Here is a 24736-nt window from a genome sequence, read left to right on the forward strand (position 1 = left end):
AAACATTCCAAAACAAAGTACTGCGTAACATGGTGAATGCGCCCTGGTACATAAGGAACAGCGATTTGCACCGAGATCTACACATCCCCTATGTGACCAGTGAAATAAGACGATTGGCAGCCCATCATGAGTCACGTCTTCATCAACACGACAACACCGAAGTCATCCAACTCCTAGACAGCACTGAACTCACAAGGAGGTTGAAGAGAACAAAGCCCTTCGAGTTGGTGTAGTGCTAGTGAAGTGAAAAAAGTATAAATTAAATAAATGTGTAGCGAAAGAATTTAAAGTAGAAGAATTATAGATTAGAACTGTAGGCTTCACTGGGCCTATAACCATCCTCGGTTAATGTATTATGCAAAATTAATCCATATGCAAAATTTCAAGTTAATCAGTCCAGTAGTTAAGACGTGATTATGTGTCAAACATAACTTTCCTATTCCCTACGTGTACAAGCCAGTTCTTTCCTTTTTTATAGTATAGATTATTATGTTGCTTTGACCTGTGATCTGTATAAATGTCCTGTAACATCTAAAGGCGCGACCACACATGGTGAACCGAACTTCGAACCGCGCAGCAAACCGTACATTCCGCCGAACATCGCGCCTTTCAGCGAACATGAGCATAATTATTATGTTTCTTAAAGTTAGAAATCAGCTGTTGAACATTCGCCGTACCGTACTCCGAACGCTGAACTTTTCAGCCAATCAGAGTCCTCCATTACAATTCGACGTGCAGTTTGCTCTACAATTTTGGCTATCCATCACAAGTGCAAACATGCGAAAACGTTCGCGAACATGAATACAGAAGTATATGGCCCTTTTTTTATTTGACTTAATTCATGTTTTGAACAATTCATTGTTGCGAATGATAAATTGATAGGACCTGATAAATATTTTCTAATTCAAATAAAAAAACTTCTGGAAACATAATGAATGGATAAATATCAATATTAAAATATTGTTGACCAAGAATTCAGTACAACGACAATTCATTTAACTAATTCTGCACTGATAAAATAATGTTTTTTTTATTGATAATCAATTTCATCAACTAACCATAAACTGACTGAAATAGATACTTCAATTTCCATGTATTTAATTGATAGAATTATATAAATCTACAGTGTAGGTCATATCTAAATTCACAAAGAGTTCGATTGTTGTTGGCAAGAAACATCTTATTCAACGCAGAAATCATTGTTATTTTAATAAAAGATAGGATAATTTGAATAGTTTCCCTTTCAGGAGGAGTTTTGACAACCCACAAAACTCATTTTTCATTTGAAGAAATATCGAAAAGGACCTTATTATTTTGTTCAGCTTGCCAAAAAACCCATCATTTCAATATTAAAATTTTCGACTGACTGTTCAGTGAGTCAATCATTCTATCAGGGCTCGAATAATTTTTGGATTGTAATTAAATAAAAATGGAAGAGAATAATTTATTTATGTAAAAATATCAACACCTTTATTCAAAGCCATATTAACTGCATGCGTATTCATATTGCTGATACAGCATTGATAAAACTGTAGACGTTTATTCAGCACTTTGTCTCAAAAAACTGTTCTAGCTGAAAAATTAATAATCCATGCCACGTGTAGGCCTAGGCTATACATTGCATCAGGAAAACGAAATTTCAAAACTATGTTTTTCCAAAACAGATGTTTTTGAGATAATTTCTTTGATGTAGCTGTTTCACATTCACTAACTATTATCATATAGAATTTGTGAAAATAAACATATTTATTAATTATCAAAACAATACTATTATAATATTAATAATAATAATATTAAAAATATTTATCAATCATCAATACAATATCATTGAGGTTAAGTGGAAACAGGTAGAAAGCAATAATAGAACAGCTGTTTTTTTTTTTTAATTTCTATCATAAATGATTTGAATGTGAATTCGCCGTATGAAATCGTATGTCCCATAAATGAAATTTGAACATTAATTAAGAAAAATCTAGAAGGAATTGAAATTTGGGCTTTGAGGTGTACGAGATTGATATTTTTAGAATCTATGTGCAAAATTTGAAGATCTAAATCATTCCCGTTTTTCCTGTATGCAATCCACAAGTTGACATGTTTTGATGCGAACACATGAACAAACACAACCCTACTCTCTCTCATATAGATGTAATATTAAATACATATCAGATGTATAAATGACAAAGCCTATTGTGTAAACTGTGTACTTTATGGCCAATAAATCTATTCTATTCTAGAAATTGAAAAATATCTAATGTCTGTACTTGATAAATAGTTATTGAAATTTATGAATCAATGAATACAATTAATAGAGAAAATTAAATTATTTTTATAGGAAGTGGAGGAAGCACATCGTCAACACATGGAAAAAGAAATATTGGAATCGGAAGATAAAGAAAATGAAGTGGGTAATAGCTCACCGGTAAAAACCAAAGTAACATCTTTGGGATTGACAGTGCCTGCGAGTCAGCCAAATCTGCTTATAGGCGGAGCTTTGCGTGACTACCAGCTCAAAGGATTAGAATGGCTCAAGGTACCTTCATGGATGTTATTCTATGCTTTCAAAATTATTTATATTTCAGTTAGCTAATCAAAAGAATGTTCATTATTTTTACCAGCCGTAAATTCCAAAATTTTTATTGGGACCTTTTGCACAGTAAAAGCTTGAACTGAATTGAAACAGCTGGTGGCTTGAACTTAAAATGAACTACAATATAACATCAAAATCAATAAATACTTCATATGGATTTCATCCAGGTTAAATATAATTTCGCTTAGGCTCAACTCACACTTAAGCGACTCAGGTCGAGAAGAGACTAGACTCTAGTCGAGTGCATGTGTTTTCAAATGGTGACGTCGCGGAGACTAGAATCGACTGGTCTGGGTGTCACCATTTGGATGTAAGTGTGAGTTGAGCCTTACTTAAACTGGCACTGTGCAGACGACATTTTATGAAATAAATTATGATTCATCTCTTGGTTTTAGATTATCATATTTTTCCAGTAGAGAATTGCTATTGCCAGCCTCTCTTGGAAGGAAATGTAACTTCATGAGTTATTTGATTATTTATGGAAAATTTAGTTTTTATCTACCATAAGAGAACATGATATAAGAACTTGAAACCGGGGAAGTGTGACGTCACGTAAAATAGAATCGACCATGAAAAGCTCTGAACAGATTACGAGCGTTCTCAGCTGGCCATGCCCTCGGGGGAATGGCAACGTTACTATAGTGAGGTCCACGTTATAATGGCAGTGGAGAAATATAGGAGAACAGTGTTGTCTTGTCACTACTTCTATAGAAGATTACTGATACAGGTATTTTTTACTGCTCATTCTTTTTAAAAATTTTATTCATCGAAAAAATATTATATTTTTCAATAATTTAATAATTTAATTTATAATTGATATTAAATATTTTGTTAATCGTTATATTTCTACATTGTTGAAAAACAATCTGGCAACGTTGCGAAGCTAGAAAAATCTAGCACTATCTGCTTCAACTGGACAGCTAGAGTTGAAAGCAGTGAAAGGTCAAGAGAAATAGGCAGTTCAAATTGCATTGAGTTATCAATTGCATGCACTTAATAATCCACTCGACCGCTGATTAATATAATTATTTCTATAGTCTTGATTTTTCCTGTGTTCACTAATAGGTAATGTATTAGTAGGTACTATTCGAGTAAAGAAGAGATTTATTTTCCTTCATACTTTCCTTAAAATACAAACTTTCAAAAAACCTTACACGTACGTCAATGCGCAATTAAAAAAGGAACATTCCTGCTAAATATCATGTAAATCTATTCACGCGTTCCGCCGATAATGCGTCACATTGTACATAAATACAGACAAAACAAATCCGGTCAAATTAAAACATAGACCTCACTACTCTCGGTCAAATAGCATTGTTCAGTCATTTTACATAAATTTCTGGAATTTACTAATTTTGGGAATATTTCCCTCAAATTCCCTGGGAATATTTCCTCTACCCCGGGAATTTTACTTGACTACTTTCAACTGTCAGCTATGATTGTTGTATTGTTGAAAGACGTTGATGTTATTCATAGAGAATGGCATTTCAAAGTGAATGTGACCATATAATGGATAGCTGTTATATAAGTGTTGACTGGACTGTGTTTGTTGAGGTGTTGTTCGAGAATGGAGTGAGCGGCATCCTGGCTGATGAGATGGGTCTGGGCAAGACGATTCAGGTGATATCGCTGCTCTGCCACCTCATTGAGATGGGCATCCGTGGGCCCTACCTCGTCGTGGCGCCGCTCTCAACCCTCAGCAATTGGCTCCACGAGTTCGAGAAGTTCGCTCCCGAGGTATGTCACCTCATTTAATATTGTAATCGCTGTCGTATGGGTTTTGAAAAGAAATTTTGAATTAAAAAAAAATTTGTTAAGACAACGATTTTCTAAAAATATTGAAATCTTCTCTTCTCTTCTCTATACTTATAAAAGGCTAAGCCCAGACAGACTGAAATCACACCACAGCCCAAACTACTGAGCCTAAAAACTTGAAATTTTGCACGATTGTTTATGGTAGCCTGAAAACATCCACTAAGAAAGGATTTTCAGAAATTTGCCCCCCTGAGGGAGCTGGGCCCCCCCAACATTTTGTACTTTTTTAACCGCTCATTGCACAGCAAAGTCATGAGGAACTTTTTTGTTCAGCTACGGAAAATAATTAGATCTAAGCAGAAAAATTTCGATCAGGAGCACAGGGGGGTCCAGGAGAGGGCATTTTTCGAAAATTTTGATGTAAAATCACACTACACCTCAAACTAATTGTCCTACAGACTTGAAACTTTGCACAAATATTCTTCAAACATACTAGACGCGCACTAAGAACGGATTTTGAGATATTTTGCCTCTAAGGGTTTCAAAGGATGAAAAAGGATCCTATTAAGTAAGGTTATGAACATGGTAAGGGGAGTGCCATATGGAAATGAGGTAATTTATTTATTGACATGTGATATTCTAACATATGTTGTAATCATTGGAAATAACAAAATAATATGATAGAAATTCAAAAAAGAACATCTATTCTATTATTGCTTTCTACCTGATTCCACTCAACCTCGATAATATTGTTCTGATAATTGATGAATAGGTTTAATAATATTATTATTATTGATATAATAAAAGTATTGTTTTAATAATTAATTATTATCATTAATATAATAATAGTATTGTTTTGGTAATCAATAAATATTTTTATTTTCACAAAATCTGTATAATTTATAATGGTGAATGTGAAACAGCTGCATCAAAGAAATTATCTCAAAAACATATGTTTGAGAAAACCATAGTTTTGAACTTCGTTTTCCTGATGCAATGTATAAGCCTACACGTGGCATGTAGGTATTATTAATTTCTCAGCTAGAACAGTTTTTTGAGACTGCTAAATAAACGTCTACAGTTTTACCAATGCTGTATCGGCAATATGGAAACGCATGCAGTTAATATGTCTTAAAATAAAGGTGTTGATATCTACATGATAATATTCTCTACCATTTTTATTTAATTTAAATTTCAAAATTATTCAAGCCTTGATAGAATGATTGACTCACTGTACAGTCAGTCTAAAATTTTAATATTAAAATGAGGGGTGTATTTTGGCAAGCTGAACAAAAAAGTAAGGTCCTATATATGCACCTTTTTGATATTATTTCTTCAAATTAAAAATGAGTTTTGTGGGTTGTCAAAACTCCCCCTGAAAGAGAAATTTTATCCTATCTTTTAGTAAAATAACAATGATTTCTGCATTGAATAACATCTATCTTGCCAACAAGAATCGAACTCTTTGTGAATTTAGATATGACCTACACTTTAGATTTATATAATTCTATTAATAAATTCAGGAAAATTGAAGAACTTTTTCCAGTTAGTTGATGAAATTGATTATCAATAGAGAAAATGATTATAATTTTATCAACACAGAATTAGTTGAATGAATTATCTATGTACTTACTGAGTTCTTGGTCAACAATAATTCAATATTGGTATTTATCCAATCATTATTTTTTTCAGAAGTTATTTCATTTGAATTAGAAAATATTTATAAGCTCCTATCAATTTATCAATCGTAACAATGAATTCTTCAAAACATGAATTTAATCAAGTAAAAAATTGCCGATACTTCTGTATTCATGTTCGCATGTTTTCCACTTATGATGGATAGCAAAAATATTGTGGAGCGAACTGTAATCATATGTCTGTAAAATGGATTAATAAATAATTATTATTAGCCCCCCTATTAAAATTTCTGTCCAGAAACCATCCCCAATATTCACACAACATATTCCCAAAGTTTCATTCCGTTATGTCAAGAAGTTTTCAAGTCTACAGGGAACAAACATACAAACAAACACACAAACAGACATTCATTTTTTATAAATAGATTTCCATTCGGCTCAAACAAAAGCCTCTCTAAATGAAGGTAGAATGATAAGGATTCAGTTCTGTTGTTTTAACATTTTTTCTAATCACTATCAAAAAGTTCATGTAGTACCTACTATTGTGTTTGAGACACTTCTGGCGCTATCATAGTTTCACCACTATTCTGTTCCACAGTCCTATCTCTTGCAGTCGTTAACTATATCTATAATAATTATATAAAGTAAAGAGCTGGCTTATGCACGTACGGGATAGGAAAATTATGTTTGACGCATCATCACGTCTGAACTACTGGACTAATTAACTTGAAATTTTGCTTATAGATTCTTAATTAACCAAGGATGGTTATAGGCCTATTCTCAATTCTTAAAAATTTCATTACGTCAAGTTTTCATTTTGTCAAGTTTTAAAATAGATCCTTGCGAAGCACGGGTTCTTGCTAGTAATTTATAAATTATTGATAATCAGTATTAAGGAAACCCTAATATTACTAATTACTCGGTATTCTCATCTAATGGAATGAATTCAGGAAAAATTCAATAAAACACAATGAATGTTTAGAAATTCATTATAAAAAAAAGATTACCACTTTACAAAATTCCATATACATGACAATTACCTTATTCTAAATTGATGATGGGCCCATTTATTCCTTTAAGTCTTTCATGAATCTCAATGCCGGAAAATATAATTTGATTGTCACATTATCTCGGTACCGAGCTACGTCACAGAGTATTTGGTAAAGATGTTCCATAATTGCTTAAAAGAAAACACAGCTTGGCAATTATTTCCTATCCTCCATATCCGTTTTAACCTGTTCCTCGTATGATGCACTTGGAGTCCCTTGTCTCCTATTCATAATTAATTGTGGATTGATTTGGCATTAACAAGGATCGTTCTTCCATAGTCAGTAGTAAATTAGTTTGCCACAAACATGGGCCGCTTCAATAGCGGGTTTGAGTATAGCTTATATACAAATATCTTCATATGTCGAAAAATTCAAAATCACTTAACAAAATAGAAAGAAAGAAACTTGAAGTGAATAATCACATCGTGAAGTAGTTGTTAAACCTAGGGCTGCTTGCTGGCAACTGAATAAGGAGAAAATCATTTCTCCCCTCTACCAATGCCTCGCACTGGCTGGGTGCTCACCCACAGCTGGCTGAGTAAGCACAAATAAATAAATGCTCTCTTTGTTCTTATTCTTCTTCTTAAATGTTAATACTTATTTGCCATATTATAAATGAAAGGGAAATGAAATTTGATTCATAATCAAAATTCGTTTCACACTCCCCCTCTTTACTTATGTGAAACATGCCTTAAATTTCAGAATCTCATATCTTATGTCCATAAATTCATAATATAATTACTATCATCTCAATATCTTATATCCAATATCTTACTATCTATTATCTCTACTCAAACTTATTACTTGAACTTGAATTTGAACTAATAATTCCCATATGTTTTTCGTATGGTGTTCCCTTCATAGGATGGACAATATTAAACTGATAAATACAATAATAATACGTATTATGATCCCTAATAATTATCGTCTGTTCTCAACTAACTAATTAGCTACATTACAAGGAGTACAAAAACATTTTTTTTTAATTTTTAATATCTAATCATGATGGCTAAAATATAATTACAAACTTCTTCAATAATGCCATACTACTATCAGTAAGAAAGAATCATTAAACATATGAATCGTTCACATAAGAACCTCTACTGAAAAATCAATACCTTAAGGTATTTTTTTAATTTATACATCTTATCCAATAAGTTTAAATATTCCTTATAACCTGATTTCAGAAGACAGAACAAAATGCTCATAGTACAGAAAGCATAAACAGTATCAGTTAGCCTGATTGTTGAGTCATATATTGCCGATTGTATAAGTCGGAATATTGATAATAATATATACAACATAAATTAATCATTTGATGTGAGACAAAACTAATCGGTAAAAAGATAAATTCGATTTCAATAGATAGTTCACTTCACCATATTAAATCAACTTATAATTTTTCAACTTTAGTGATTATTGTTTCGATAGAACTTTCCATTGTCACGGTCAATGAGAATTAGTAAAGTAACCTATTATCTGCTGCGTTGCAAAGATATTACCTACTGAATGTTGCCTGTATGATTTTCCATTTTGAAACTATATTTCTACTATTTATCATTTTACATTAATATTCTTTCTTCATTCATCCGTTCTTATCTTCTTCTTCTTCTTCTCTAGGGTAGTATTTCTTAATTTGGGATACATGTGCCTTCTGTAAAATTCTATCGTTTTCCGGATCAAGTAATTCTACTGTCACTTCCGTCAGCCAACGATTAATCACATAAGGACCGGCCCAACGGTAACTCAGCTTGTGAGAGATTTTCTTTACAGCATCGCTTAAAATGTGCGTTCTGAGCCAAACCAAGTCTCCTGTTTGGAATGGTACTTCCTTTCTAGTCTTATCATAATTTTGTTTCCTCCTATGATGAGCTTTTAGCAAATGTTCCTTTGCATCTTTCCAAACTTTCATAGTTTCGTCATTGAAATTATCTGGAAGGATTTCGTTGATGTGCCACACATTCAGCAGTGGATGATTTGGTTTGAATCTATACATCAATGAAAATGGGGTGCAATTTGTACTGTCATGTTTAGCTAAATTAAATGCTAGTTGGAGAAATGACGTCACACTTTCCTCCCATTTATTTTGACTAGTAGCATGAAAAGCTATCAGAGCACTGCGTAGATTTCTATGTAAACGCTCAGCTAAATTCGGGTTAGGGTAGAATGGACTTGTAGTACTATGTCTTATCCCAAGTTGGAAACAAAAGTTTTTGAATTTTGATGACGTGAATATTGAAGCATTATCGGAAATGATACACTTGGGTGTTGAAAAATTCATTCAATTGATGATGGGCCCATTTATTTGTTTAAGTCTTTCATGAATCTCAATGCCGGAAAATATAATTTGATTGTCACATTATCTCGGTACCGAGCTACGTCACAGAGTATTTGGTAAAGATGTTCCATAATTGCTTAAAAGAAAACACAGCTTGGCAATTATTTCCTATCCTCCATATCCGTTTTAACCTGTTCCTCGTATGATGCACTTGGAGTCCCTTGTCTCCTATTCATAATTAATTGTGGATTGATTTGGCATTAACAAGGATCGTTCTTCCATAGTCAGTAGTAAATTAGTTTGCCACAAACATGGGCCGCTTCAATAGCGGGTTTGAGTATAGCTTATATACAAATATCTTCATATGTCGAAAAATTCAAAATCACTTAACAAAATAGAAAGAAAGAAACTTGAAGTGAATAATCACATCGTGGAGTAGTTGTTAAACCTAGGGCTGCTTGCTGGCAACTGAATAAGGAGAAAATGATTTCTCCCCTCTACCAATGCCTCGCACTGGCTGGGTGCTCACCCACAGCTGGCTGAGTAAGCACAAATAAATAAATGCTCTCTTTGTTATTATTCTTCTTCTCAAATGTTAATACTTATTTGCCATATTATAAATGAAAGGGAAATTAAATTTGATTCATAATCAAAATTCGTTTCAATATTGATGGAATTAAATAGAGAATGCATTCATTCAAATGCTAATTAATATATAATTATTATTTAACGAAAGTCCTGAATAAATGCTGAAAATCACACCGAAAGCTGCGTACACATATTCGTGCTTCCAACCCGCACCGAGCACGCTCCTCCCTCGTACCGCCCTCGTTCCACCATCGAACCACAGTCGGACCGCCCACGTACCCATCATGAACCTTACGGAAGATGTTAGATCTTCTCGCGTTCCCCGGTCGAACCACTGTTGCTCGCCGGTCGATCATCAATCGCTCTGCTGGAGTGACGTTCGGTTGCGGAGCAGAGCGAGAGTCTGTACGCAACTGAAGACTTCTGCTACTGCAGACATTGACAACAGGGTAAACAGCTAGATGGAAATTCGATGAGAACTACTATCCAAAAATTTATTTGCCAGCCCGGGAATCGAACCCGGTACCTCCCAATTGCTAGTCAGGAATGCTTACCCTTACACCAAACTAGCAATTGGGAGGTACCGGGTTCGATTCCCGGGCTGGCAATAAATTTTTGGATAGTAGTTCTCATCGAATTTCCATCTAGCTGATAACCCTGTTGTCAATGTCTGCAGTAGCAGAAGTCTTCGGGGTGATTTTCAGCATTTATTTAGGATTTTCGTTGATTAATAATTATATCATTTAATATTGTCTATTCTCAATCTTTTAATATTTCAGATATTCTAATACCGACATCATTTTTATTATTGTTCAGGTATTGAAAATGAAAATGAACTCCATTTATGAACTCATACCATCTATGAGTTTGAAAATCGCTTCCCGGTGGTTCGGAACCCACCTAAAGCTCATGGTCCACTCATTTCTCCTATCACGTCTTATTACCCACGCACAAGCCGAGAGCGCATGCATTTAGGCAAAAAATGTTATTTTGCCTTTTAATAACATCACAATAATCTTTTGAGAATTATACTGCAGCAATAATTGGATATAAACGGGTAGCCATCTAGTTGTCACCCCGACTACTTGACACCTGGTCATTTTGGCCATAGGCGACTACTTGTACCCTCGTGAAAATATACCATTGCCGTCAAGTTTTCCCCCCGACTACTTGACACCTACTGGACCAAAGGTACCAACCAGTCATGACCGTAAACGATTACTTGACACCTCGCACCCTCGCGTCAGGGTGTCCCCCCTACTAGTTGTCACCTCCTTAGAAAGGAGACAAGTAGATGGGGATGGCTCACGTCTACATGACACCTTGCACGCCGGCGTCAAGGTCACCTACAGAGTTTGCACAACTTACACCCCCGCGGCGTAGGGAGGAGGGATCAAACAATTTTTATTACTGGTTATGATGTAGAATTCTAAGCACTTTTGGTACAGTAACACTTTCCCGTCAAACGCACGGTTCGGGAGATATTCTCCGTCTTTGCTATTTTTAGGACAAATTTTTTCGAGTTGGTTGAAAACAGAAAAAAATGAATAATACGCCCTTTTGATGACTGAACCAGATGTAAATTTAAATTTTAAACACAGCTTTAAATTTTGAACACGTTTTCTTCGAACCCTTTATACAGGTCAAGTTCGTTGGATAACAAAATTGAATCAATGCTCCATCTTTTTCAGGATACAAAAAAAACATTGAAAGTGCATGAGAGAGCAATATTCTTATGATTATTACTCAGTTAGCTGGAACTGATTGCATGCTATTTCTAAAAAAAATTTTATTCATTTAAAAAAGTTGATGCTCTATGGGAGTTATCATACAGATTGTGCTTTATGCGCTGATACATGATTTCAGCTGATACATCATATTTAATTTACCGTTATATTTTCCCGTCAGACGCACCGTTTACGAGTAAATTGAGCCTAATGCTAGGACTGTCAAATTTTCATCCATCAATGATATGGCAGATGAAGCTATCAGTTTTGGTATCAACTGAGGTATTACATGAAGTCTGGTAATTAATATGAGGATAAATAATTATTTATATACACTTGTTTCTATACAGTCTGTTTCTATACTTATTCTTGATTGCACCATGGTTGAAAAGGCTCACTCACAAAGACATGATGTTGAAAATATCTTATTATATCAAAATTAGGAATCTTAATGCCTTTTCATATAGAACTTGATATTTAGTCTTCATTTTCCAACTTTCAAACGAAGAGCCAGCTGGAATGGTGATTTCTTGTGGAGTGGAGTCGAGGGTATGACCATAGACGACTAACTTGTACCCTCGTAAAAATATACAATTGCCGTCAAGTTGTCCCCCCGACTACTTGACACCTACTGGACCAAAGGTGCCAACAGTCATGACCGTAAACGACAACTTGACACCTCGCAGCCTCGCGACAGGGTGCTACCTCCCGACTAGTTGTCTCCTCCTCATAAAGGATACAACTAGACGGGTGTGGCTCACGTCTACTTGTCCCCTAAAAGCCGGTTGTAAAAGGGGACAAGTAGTCGGGGTGTCAAATACTCGGGGTGGCACAATCGCGTACCCATATAAACGCTGTCAGTTTCAATTTCTTTCAAGTATACATTTTATAATACAGCACTATAAAATAAATTATAGTGATTAGCAGTGACCATTGCATTGCAGCACAATGATGAAAAAATTGATAAGAAAATACTCTTTACAAAGAAAGAAGTTGGAAGTTTGACTTAAAGTTGAAAGTCAAATAAAAAAAGACAATAATAATGATTGAGGAAGCAAATTATTGCCAAGTTTAGCCTACAATCACAAATGTTGATATAGCAATTGAAGCGAGCTGTCTAATTCATATTGTTTAAACAAATCATGGTTTCATAATTTTGGTGAGGGAAGTTTTTCTTCTTGAATTATTAGATAGTTTTGGCCCTAAAATATACAAATGATTTTGCGGAAAACATTTATTCTAGATACGTGAGATAGAATCATATCTTCGTCTTTCAAAAAACAAGGTCTGAAAAATCCGTCATTACGTAAAAGAAAATTCTTAATACTTGAAATGTAAATAAGTGCCGAAGTGAGAAAATACGTGGTGTTTCGAAAGTGGAAAAGAAAGCTCAATTCTTGAATAGTGTTACTTGATAGTATTATATCCTAATGATATATTTCTCTAGTGTACTGAAATGCACTTTCGCTGCTCCACAGGGATGCCATATTATAATTTTGAGGATTTATTGTTCTCTCAAGTGATAAAATCACATAAATCCTATTAATGTTTAATCCTAAATATTAATTATATTAATATTCTTACTCAAGTTTGCTATGTGGGTCTTCTAATATTAAGAGATGAATCGCTAAAGATTCCAATATTATATTCAATAACATTTATTCCGGCCTTTTGGGGCCTGATTTGTGTCGTTTGTTGATCCTCCCATTCGTTGATAAGGATTCCTCTGTTCTCTCTGATCTTTTTATTATTTCTTTATGGAACTAATTAATTTCATAAATACGTCTTGTAGAATCATATAAGAAGGACTTGAGCCAGCTACTAACATTCTCAATGCTTCACTAGTCGAAAACCGTAATTGCCAGTACCAGTCTAGAACTACTCTGCTGTAGATTATGTGCTCTTCTGCTCTTGTAAGTCAGCTATAATGCGTAGAAGCCTGTTCACATGTCTGCATAAATTTCCCGGTTAAATGTTTCATTAGTGACTGGATTTATACAGAGTGACCATCTTGAAGAGGCAAAGGCCAGTTTTGCTCGAAGCGGCTGTAGCGTCTGACGCGAAGCGATCATCGCGCACTAGACCCCGTAAAATTTACGTTTTCTTGTGAAGAAAGACGATAAATTTATTGAGGCGGTAGCTTCACACCCTGCGCTCTAGGATTTGAAGCATGAGTTCTACAAAGATCAGCGGGCCAAATCAAATTGTGCGATTGACAATCTAAAAATTCCGAATAAAAACATTTTCAAACCTACAAACATTTCAACAAAAATGATTCAGCATTGTGGTAGAGGATGTCAATGCTGACTTGGCCAGGGTTATCGAATGGTCTACAAATAATGGACTCAAAGTTAATGAGACAAAGTCAAAGGTGATTATGGTTGGCTACTCAAGACTCTTGAACACACTTGACTTTTCAAATGGACCATACATTACAATCAACAACGTTCAATTGCAGTACAGTTCAGATGTTAAAAATTTGAGACTCACTATGACTAAGACTTTGGACTGGACAAATCATGTGACCTTGACTTGCAATAGAGTCATTGCGGGCATTATGAAAAAGATTGCAGACTGTATCCCTTTCTCCACAAGGATTATGTTGGTCAATACCTTGATTTTTTCCAATTCTCAACTTGACATTGAGAACTTGACATTGACATTGTGACTCTTGATATGACAGTTCAACTTTTACAGAGGATGCAGCGTGCCCACAATTACTGTGTACGCTTCATCTTCAACCTGAGACGTGATGACCATGTGACTGAATACTTTGACAGACTTAATCTCATGAAGCTGCATGATTGTAGGGCGCTTCATGCAGCTATTTTTCTGCATAAGACCTTAAAAACTGGAACTCCTAAGTATATTGCGGAGGATTTTCAATATTTGAGTGATATCGGTCGGGGTGGTACACGGCATGGATCCCATCTACTGGCTGTCCCAACTCACAGGACAGTCATGTTCAACAAGTCCTTTCTTGTGACAGCTTGTGGATTGTGGAATTCATTGCCGGCTGAATTGAAGCGCATTGAGGGTAGTCGTCGGCTCGGAGCGACTGTCTTTCGGTTGATCAGGGGTGGTGGGTGTGGCTGGGCTTAGCGGGGGGGGGGGTGCACGCGCACTTCTATATTCAGTCTCAAAATTAATTAGGCTAATTTAGTGAAAATTTAAGTTCAACTTTAAAAGAAAACTGTAAAGAGATAATTTCATGGTAGAAGTATTTAATATTAATTTCCTTATTTTTCTCATCTTGCTTATAAGGTTTGTAGCCATATTGTTCTTTTTTCTTTGCTTCTTTGATAGGACAGATCTTTATCATTTTATATATTAAGAATGCTCTACTTTCAACTTTATTCAACTAATCCACTTATTATTGCTATTTTCCCATAAAAAATATTGTTTTGTTTCACTTTTATTTTACTGAGTATCGTTGTTAAATTATAATTCAGTATTGTATTGGAGGATTAAGTGTAAGAGAGGGCCGACTGCGCCCTAACTTCGCCCTCCTAGGTCAAAATAAAGGCAGTCATTCAATTCAATATTTATTTTCTTCCATCCGTGAGTGGTTTGTAATTAACTTTTGGATCACTTTCCGTGGAGTAACCAATAAATTTAAAATAATTTCGTCCTCCATTTCCTCATACATCATCTACTTCAAAATATACTTCATCCTGTTACGAGAGAGACTCATTTACACAACACAACACCAGCAATACTGTCAGGATTTTACAGTCGCGGACGCTAAAGTCTGAAATGGAGCAAAATAGCCTCGTGATCATCGTTTGGCGTCTGTCGCTCTGCGTCAGACGCTACAGCCGCTCCGAGCAAAACTTACCTTAACTGAAGTAATGAACGTTGAAAAAACTCTTGTGTAGTCTGTGGTGTAAAGTGTAAATATGATTTTTTTATGAGTTTAAAAATATTGTTTGCTCTGAATAATTAAAGAAGTGTTGGATGTTTTTAGATAAAAAGGTTTACTAAAGCTATTGAAAAACAATAACAGTTATCAAGTACTAAAGTATCAGTATCCCTATAGAAAAAAGTGAGTGAGTTCTCAGTAGTATGTAGTTTCCCCATCCATCAGTGAACCCACATTCTTGTTCAGTCGAATCGGTTGCGACCCCAATCTGTGATTAAATCAATGATTTTATTAATAATTATTATAAGATTATTATTAAATTAATCTTATTTCCTGTCAATATTCTTTATTCTGCATAAGGTGAATATTATTTCACCTTTCAGATTTAATTGATTCATTAGAATAAACCCAATTGGTTTCGCCTCTCAGAAATGTTTCAGTTTGAACTCAACTGTCAGCATTGTTTGCATCGTTAGCATTCATGTTATTCATAATTGAGTAATTATTAAGTGACTAAATGTGACTAGTTAATGAAAGGCATTGTGAAAGGAGCGCTATAGTGAGATTCACATGCTGACAGGATCAGCATTGCTCATTAATAACATCAATGATTTTCATTCATTCAATTATTCTGACCGAAGTGTATCAATCAAGTAGGGCATCAAATTCAAAGCAAAGCAAATTATTTTGTTTTTAATAAAACTATTGTTGGAACGACATTGATTCATTAATGATAACAAATGATAATCTATATTATTTAATTATATTTTTCAGATTCCTGTGGTTCTGTTCTATGGCAGTGCAGAAGAACGAAAAGCACAACGCAGGAAACTTAAAACTGCCACTAAGATTAACGATAAACTGACAGCCGTTCTGCCAGTGGTTGTGACATCTTATCAAGTTCCTTTACAGGAGAAGGAAACTTTGTGTTCCATAAACTGGCAGTACATCGTTGTGGATGAAGGCCATAGTATCAAAAACAAGGACACACAGCTAAACAGGTTCGTAGAATTCAAAATCTATTTGAAGAATTGAAATGATCATGATTCCTCCAACTTCTCATCTTAACTGCTCTTCAATTATCTTGTATTTATCTTCTATTCGAACTCAATTATAAATAACAGAATTGCACTTTTATCATGTGTTGAGAATAGGATTTCATAGGTATCTCATCCTTGCGGCTCAACTGGAAATATACATACTGGCCAACTAACACAGGTAAAATGCCAGATCTGATAGATTTCTTCATCATTATCTCTACAAACTACATCAAAATTGAAGACAGCTATGACTTAACATCGGATCACTCACCAATTATACTCATATTAAGTGAGAGTCTAGTAGAATGTGAACCTACTCTATTTCTATGCAGTAGATTTATAAACTGGGACATTTTAAACTCTTATTGGAGGAAAGCATAAATCTCAAGCTGAGATAAGCTTGAAGTGGAAATTGGAAAATTTGTGACCTCCATTCAGCAAGCAGCCTGGGCATGTTCACCAGAAATAAGAAGGAGGACTCAAGGCAACAACTATCCTTCAGCATTAAAGAATATGATATTGCAAAAAAGAAGAGCAAGAAGGAAATGGCAGAACACTAGAGATCCAAAAGACTGCTGAACAATTTATCTCAGTAGCTCAGTAGAGAAATGAAAAATCTAAAAAAGGAGACATTTTCTCAGTACCTGAATGAGCTCACTAATGAAAAAGTACTGACTACTCTCTATGGAAAGCTACTAAGAGCACCTATTAAACATGTGGATGGTACATGGGCTAGGAACAGCAATCAAAAATCAGCTAGGTTTGCCAATCACCTGGAGTACATAATCAAATCTAATTTCAGCTATGATGAATATGAACATCTGCCACATACTGTTCAGGAATCAGCAAGAATCGAACCTGTAACTGTAATAGAAGTGGAAAATATGATCAAAAGAAGCATCAAACCAGGAAGGCATCAGGTTTTGATCTCATAACTGGTGATGTATTGAAACTGCTTCCAAGGAAGGCTCTTTTGATGTGTAAATTCCTCATAAATGCATTTCAGGCTGAGATATGTCCCTGACTACTGGAAAGTTGCAAAAGTCAGGATTCTAAAGCCAGGAAAACCACCACATGATGCTACATCATACAGGCCAATCTAGCTTCTACCTGTAATAGCAAAACTATTTTAAAAGCTGTTTTTGAAAAGATTGAAGCCAATTATAGAGATGAAGAAGCTGATTTGAAGCATTGAACTTGCGGCTGTATTGTTGGAGGAACAAAACACTGTTGTAGTATCTATGTATAGGTCAAATACTGATAATAACAAAAGCTGCTTTTGTATTTTCTTGGATGTTTTGGCTTGTGCTCTGGAGCATTTGATCAAATAAAATGCCAATAATAGTCTTGTGAGGTGACTTCAACACTAATTTTCAGAAAAGATGCTCAAATGTGATCGACCTGGAAAATCGTCTTTTATCGTTTGGTCTACAAGCATGTTACAGTGATACAACCAGACCGGGTAATAGAGATAAGGGTAGTTGCATTGGTAATATTTTCACCAATGTGAAATCAAATTCATTCCCTTGTGATGTAGTGAAAACGTGGGTTTCTGATCATTTGGCTCTTCATCTTGTATTGCAACAATTTGATTTCGTAAAGAACAAGGGTAAAATAATCTCGGATAAAGGTTAAACGGTCTGTTAGGATTGGGATTTTGTGATTGACCTACATTTCTACTCAAATTTTTCACCACAATACTCAGATCGTTCAATTTCTTTTCTAAAGTATCTACTACATTTATTTTTTGGACAGGCTGTTCGATTGAAGCATTATGCATTCCTAACTTTTTGTCTAGAAGGAAGCGAGATCTTTCATATTTGGCGAGATTTTTCTCTAAATCTTCAACTGATGCATTGTCCATGAAAGCAACATGTTGCAATGCTCCTACGTCTAAGCCTCTCTAAACATATCCTACTATTCTTTTCTCTGACATTTGAGGCTCAGGAATGTGACAAAGTTTTATTATATCTGCTGTGTATTCTGTGTATGTTTCTGTTGGTAATTTGTTTCTGTTTTCGAGTTTTTGTCTGGTTGTCTCTTCATGAACAGGGTCTACAAGTTTACTTTTTAAGTGGCCTACTGCATCAAGAAATGTCGCGTTTTCATTTTTATCCGAAAATATGTCGAAAATTGCCAATGCTGTTTTCTTGAGGTAGAGGGGTAAATACAAGATTTTATCATCCTCATCCCACTTATTTATTTTTGCTGCCCTATTGAAGGTTTTCAACCACTCGTTGAAGTCTTCACTCTTTGTACCCCCATAGCTTTCGGGTTTCGCAAAGGGTCTTTTATCATTCCCTGCCATATTATTTTCTGGAATTAGGATATTTGCTAAGTTATCGGGAGCTACTGTGTCGTAGATGGGTTCTTGATTTCTGCCTAGCTTGCCTACTATTCGCTCGTAATCGGCTAACATAGGGAAGATAATACGATCGCGTTGAGACAGGGACCCTAACTTAAGTAATCGACTTAGAGCATCTCTAGCTCCTGAATCGTGGTCCACATAAATACAAACTTTTTTTGCCAAGTCAACAGCGAATCTCAAGTATCCAATACTAACAGATTGAGGGATGTGAATACCTAACTGTTTGCCTAGCTCTAATAATTCTGATTTATTCAGAGATTTTACTTTTAAATCAATAGGTAAACGTAATAATGAAACCTCGAATTCACTAGGTGATTGTTCAGAGTCACTAGAACTAGAGCTACTCATCTCAATATAACAATAATAACAATTATCATATTTACCCTGTACGTTGAGAGAATAGAGGACATAATTATACGAGATCAAACACAGAATATAATAATTATGATAATGACCTGAAATGAAAATGTCAATAGATAATTTGAAGGCTAATCTTGTCAATTAATAAACTCTTTCTCATGAGAACGACGCCCAACACCATGTAATGGGGTATTTAAAATAAGGCATATATTGGGGTTATATTATGTATGGTATTGTGATGGTATTATAAGGTTGTGAGAACAACCCTAGACATTATGGTAACAATTTATAATAGGGGAATCGCTTGGCTTGCGAGAGGTTAAATTGATCTAACTCTATAACTCATGAGAAAGGAACTATATTTTAAAATAATAAACAAAACAGTTATATTTTGGAGAACTAAGTAATCGATTTAATCAAATTGTAACTCAAAATGAAACTGGAAACTTAAATAAAAATAATATTGAGAAAACTTTTTAAACAAACAATAGAATAATTACAGGATTTGCCTTCAATAAAAAAAGATGAATAATAAATAATAATAAAATTGATAATATTAGCTCACTGAACTCACTGAACCAGGAAAATGGTGTCTCGGAAAAGAAGGGTAGAGCCGGGCCCGATTATCTGCTGTAGATAGCTCCAGGTCCCGTCCTCGTAACCGACTGACTAGGGCCTCTCATTTTTTCCATAATTTTACTTGTCATGAATTTTCACCGTCGTCAACAATTTATCTATTCATTGTGAAAATTCATGACAAATAATAAAAATTATGTAGTTCTATTACAACTGATAATAACAAAAGCTGCTTTTGTATTTTCTTGGATGTTTTGGCTTGTGCTCTGGAGCATTTGATCAAATAAAATGCCAATAATAGTCTTGTGAGGTGACTTCAACACTAATTTTCAGAAAAGATGCTCAAATGTGATCGACCTGGAAAATCGTCTTTTATTGTTTGGTCTACAAGCATGTTACAGTGATACAACCAGACCGGGTAATAGAGATAAGGGTAGTTGCATTGGTAATATTTTCACCAATGTGAAATCAAATTCATTCCCTTGTGATGTAGTGAAAACGTGGGTTTCTGATCATTTGGCTCTTCATCTTGTATTGCAACAATTTGATTTCGTAAAGAACAAGGGTAAAATAATCTCGGATAAAGGTTAAACGGTCTGTGCGTAGTATGAAGGAAGAAAATATTATTGAGTATTATTATTATTATTGTCATTTGTTACGTGAAGCCACAAATCTGAGCAGAGCTCAAGTGGCATGTAACATGTCATGAACATTTTTTCTATGCAAAGTGTATGCATCTGTATAAACTCAAAGTATGAAGGCACCACAACATTCCTCCATTGTATAGGGACACGCTTCCACAAGTACATTAGTAATTGAAGACAAGAAAAGCCTATGACTACCACATAACCGTATTCTTTCAGGTAGACAATTGAAGAGCTTCAGTCCCGAATAATATGGTCCTTTTTCCAAAAGTGTCAGTCTGTGAGCGGGGTACTGATATACAGCTGAACTCTTTGCTCTTGTGCTATAGCCATGGCAAACTACATTTCCCTCAAATCTCTCTGAATTTCTGAAGACAAAATTTACAGTCTCAAGGAAGTGCAATGCTGGGACCGTGAGAAACCTGTATTTTCTAAAAATGAGCCTACATGAATTGGATGGCCGCAAGCCCTCCAAAACACGAACAGCTTTCTTTTGCATCTTAAATATTTTATATAAATTATTTTTACTATTCCCCCAAAAGAAGATGCTGTAGCGTATTAGGGCTAAAAAATATCCTTGATACACCTTCTGAGCTGTCTTTATAGTGGATGCAGTCCTCACAGTTCTCAGTGCAAAAAGTGCATGATAGAGCTGTTTTATAAGTTTTTCCAAGTGTTTATCCCATTTCATATTTTTTTGCAATTCAGTATAAAAATCTTCTGCGTCACATTGGGCCATATGTATAAAGTTGAGCATTTGCTTATACTACTAAAATATGGAGCATTTGCTTCATTTTCTATGAATAAACGTTGGTTGCACTGAGCTGCCCTGCTGGTTGCATGAGTGACTTGCTCCGTGTTTTTTAGTAATTTCTAGTGGTTAATTGCAAATTCGTACAACGAGTTATTGTTCTATGGTATAGTTGAGTTGTGAGGTACCTTTTGTTTGTATTCGGACTGCGTGAGCTGGTGAGTGGTTTGACTTGCTGAAGGTGAAGCATAGACGCTGTTCTTTCGTAGATGCGAGCCATCTTTCTTTTTGCCAGTTTCCGCTTGTTGTATTGTTTTCGTTAAGGGATCTACCGTACTTTAAGACTATAATGTATCTGTTTATCTAAGACAGTAGGACGCGGCAGTGATAGTGAGATAACAGTGAGTGGGGTGGGTGGCAGTCAAAAAGCCGGCACCTACAGCTGTTTATATAGACTGGTCACGTGTTGCGTTTCTATGACAATTACCGACGCTAAAATTTGAACAAAGTACGGCAATAGACTGTGTACTATCGATACACCTGTTGCAGTGGTGACAGCGTCTTTCTTATCTTTTTGAGGTGATATCTGATTAAACTCTGTGCTTCGTTCACGACTGTTATCGTTCAACAGCTTTCCTGTGGCTTTCTTTTCCTGTCTTATCTACTCTACATCATCTATATTTGCAACTAATTGATCATCATCACGAATGATATAATGAGTGCGGATTCTGATATCGATAGGGATAATAATATGTTTCTGTCTACCACCCGATCTTCTATTGGCAGTGATTCCTTGGGCTTTGAGGACTCAAGGGACAGGGACACAGAGATAATTGTGCTTAAATCTAGAGTTGATGAACTTGAGAGGGAACTACGGGGGGGGGGGGACAAGAGCGCTGGGAGCATGAAAGAATAGAGCTGATTTCCACTATTGACAGCTTGAAAACATCAATAGAGGTTCTTGACGCAGACAATAGTTTTTTAAGGGGTAAAAATGGCATAGAGGTTAGAGGCTGATATTGCCGATTTCAGAAACTTTTACTCTCCAGGCGACACTCAACACAATAGGACACCAAGAGATAGTAATACCGTTTCAATTAATAACTATTTTGATATTTTGTCGGGCCTTAAAAGTAAATCACAACACACAGCCAATAAAGTTGAAGAAAACGAGATGAAAAGTTGGTAAACGATTATAAGAAGAAATCAACGGTAAAAAATTTGAAAAATAATGTAAAACGAGTACTGATTGTGTCTGATAGTCATGGGAGAGACATTGGATGGGACTTGAATGAGCAGGTGAAGGGAAGTGGGTTTGAAGCAACCGCAATCTCCAAGCCAGGATGCAATTTTAACGAAGTGACACGCGACATTGACGCTCTCGCAAAGGATTTTAACCTGAATGACATGGTAGTAATTTTAGCTGGTACAAATGACGTCGTTAATAAAACAGTTCAGCCCACGAACCTTGATTTGAGTAAAGTAAGTGGAACTGCTAGACGCACCAAAGTAGTCATATCATCAATCCCATTCAGATACGACAAACCTTTAATGAATGTGAATGTGGATAAACTCAACTCATGGATGTATGAAGAAATTGTAAAAATGCCCAATACGCAACTTCTTGACTTGAGCAACTTTGACATTACAGACTATACTCGACACGGCTTACATTTTAATAGACATCAAGGTAAACCAAAACTAATAAAACTATTAAAAAATCACATTCTAGAAAATCATGACAGTGATTACAATAAAACTGGATATCTGGCATGCAAGCAGAACAGCACGGTGTCTCTTATATTTAGACACTGAATTGTGGATACCCCACATCTATCAGAGATGAGAGAGCTTTGATGCAATTGGAGAGTCAAATACAACAACTGGACAATAGAGAGCCGCAACTTGAGAGCCCTGTTCAACAACTGGAGTGTCCAGCTGCGCAGCCACAACAACAGCAGCAGCAGCAATCCAAGCGACTGCGGAGCATCGAACGGTTGGTGAACATGTGGCGGCTCCGAGAGAGGACGAGCGACGGCAACGACGACGATAACACCTCCCAGCAGACGGTAGCAACACCAAGCAGAAGAGCAAGAGGGAAGCACCCAACGAAGAGCGGCGACATACGCAGCTGGATAGCGCGCGGAAGCAAGGCGAACGAAGAACGAGCACAAAGTGATATAGCGTAGCATAAGGATTGTGCAGGGGCCGAGGGTAGTGGAGGATCCACCACAGAAGGTAATAGTAATCTTTGTTTAAGTTTTTGGAACTGTCATGGAATTTCTAATATATATAGCATGGATGAAGCACAATTGAACTTTTTCAATAAGTTTAGTATACTGGGATTTTGCGAAACTTGGTCAAGCAATGATGTTGGTAAAATTACAGGATATGAATCATTTAATATTATACAGAGAAAAGCAACACGAAACAATTCATTCGGTAGAGCTAGCGGAGGATTTCTCTTGTTGGTAAGGAATTTCTTTGAGTACACGGTGATCGAGAGTAACGACTATTTTGTTTTTGTGAAATTAACTGCTTTCGATAAAATTACTTTACTAATTGGACTAGTATATTTCAGTCCTAATGAAGTTCAAAAAGGCATTGAATCACTTGAAACATTTTTTTCGAGTAACATACTTGTTATTCAATCATTACCTGTGTACATAGGAGGCGAATTCAACTGTAGAATTGGAGAACTAAATAATTCAATAGATAATACAGTATTTGAAACACATAATATCTTATCAACTAGACAGGCTAAGGATAAAGTTACAAATCGACAAGGGAAATTGTTAGTGAAAATGATGGAAAGTAATTTATTTAATACTATTAATGGCAGAAGTAGGAGTGATTCATGTGGTGAATTCACATTTGTTAGTATGCAAGGAAAGAGTACGATTGATATGATATGGGTCAACAGTATTTTCACTGAAACTGTAACTGATATGAAGGTTGAAGAGATTATTCTCTCATCTGATCACTTGCCAATTACAATTGAAACTAGCTTCATTATTGAAAACAAACAACTAATTTATACAGACAGGGTAGGCTTCAAAAAATTAATCTGGTCATCAGACAAGGAGTCAGCTTTTCGTAGCTTGATGTTGTCTTTTAATACCGATTTAAACATTGATGAAGCCGAAATTGACCGTGGCTATTCTTATCTGTTGTCCGTTATAAAAAAAGCTGCTGAACAACTTAACCTTTTTAAGAATACTCATTACAGAATAAATAAAATTAAACCATGGTTTGACTATGAATGCATTACATTTAAAAAGAGTGTCCGTAAAGCTTTTCGAGCTGCTAAAAAAGGAATCTTTTCTAATGATGTCCTCCTACCGTATTTGACCAAAAGAAAGGATTACAAAACACTCATTTAGAATAAGAAAATTATATATATTAATAATATTAGAGATAAATTTTCCAACTGTAGAAATGTAAAAGAATTTTGGAAAGCAGTAGCATACTTCCATAGAAAACTTGTGAGAGTTAATATGATTGATTTTCAAAC

The 24736-nt window shown here is 35.3% G+C and overlaps 1 protein-coding gene across 1 annotated transcript in view; it reads left to right on the forward strand.

Moving 5' to 3' along the window:
• The window catches only part of LOC111050423 (lymphocyte-specific helicase-like), a 73542-nt gene that overhangs the window by 20275 nt on the left and 28531 nt on the right, over positions 1–24736 (forward strand). The window contains exons 6-8 of the mRNA XM_039439387.1: positions 2333–2530; positions 4142–4324; positions 16258–16484. Coding sequence (XP_039295321.1) covers positions 2333–2530; positions 4142–4324; positions 16258–16484 — 608 coding nt within the window. The remainder of the gene's footprint in view (positions 1–2332; positions 2531–4141; positions 4325–16257; positions 16485–24736) is intronic.

Source organism: Nilaparvata lugens, chromosome 1 (genome assembly GCF_014356525.2).
Source record: "Nilaparvata lugens isolate BPH chromosome 1, ASM1435652v1, whole genome shotgun sequence".
Classification (NCBI taxonomy): domain Eukaryota; kingdom Metazoa; phylum Arthropoda; class Insecta; order Hemiptera; family Delphacidae; genus Nilaparvata; species Nilaparvata lugens.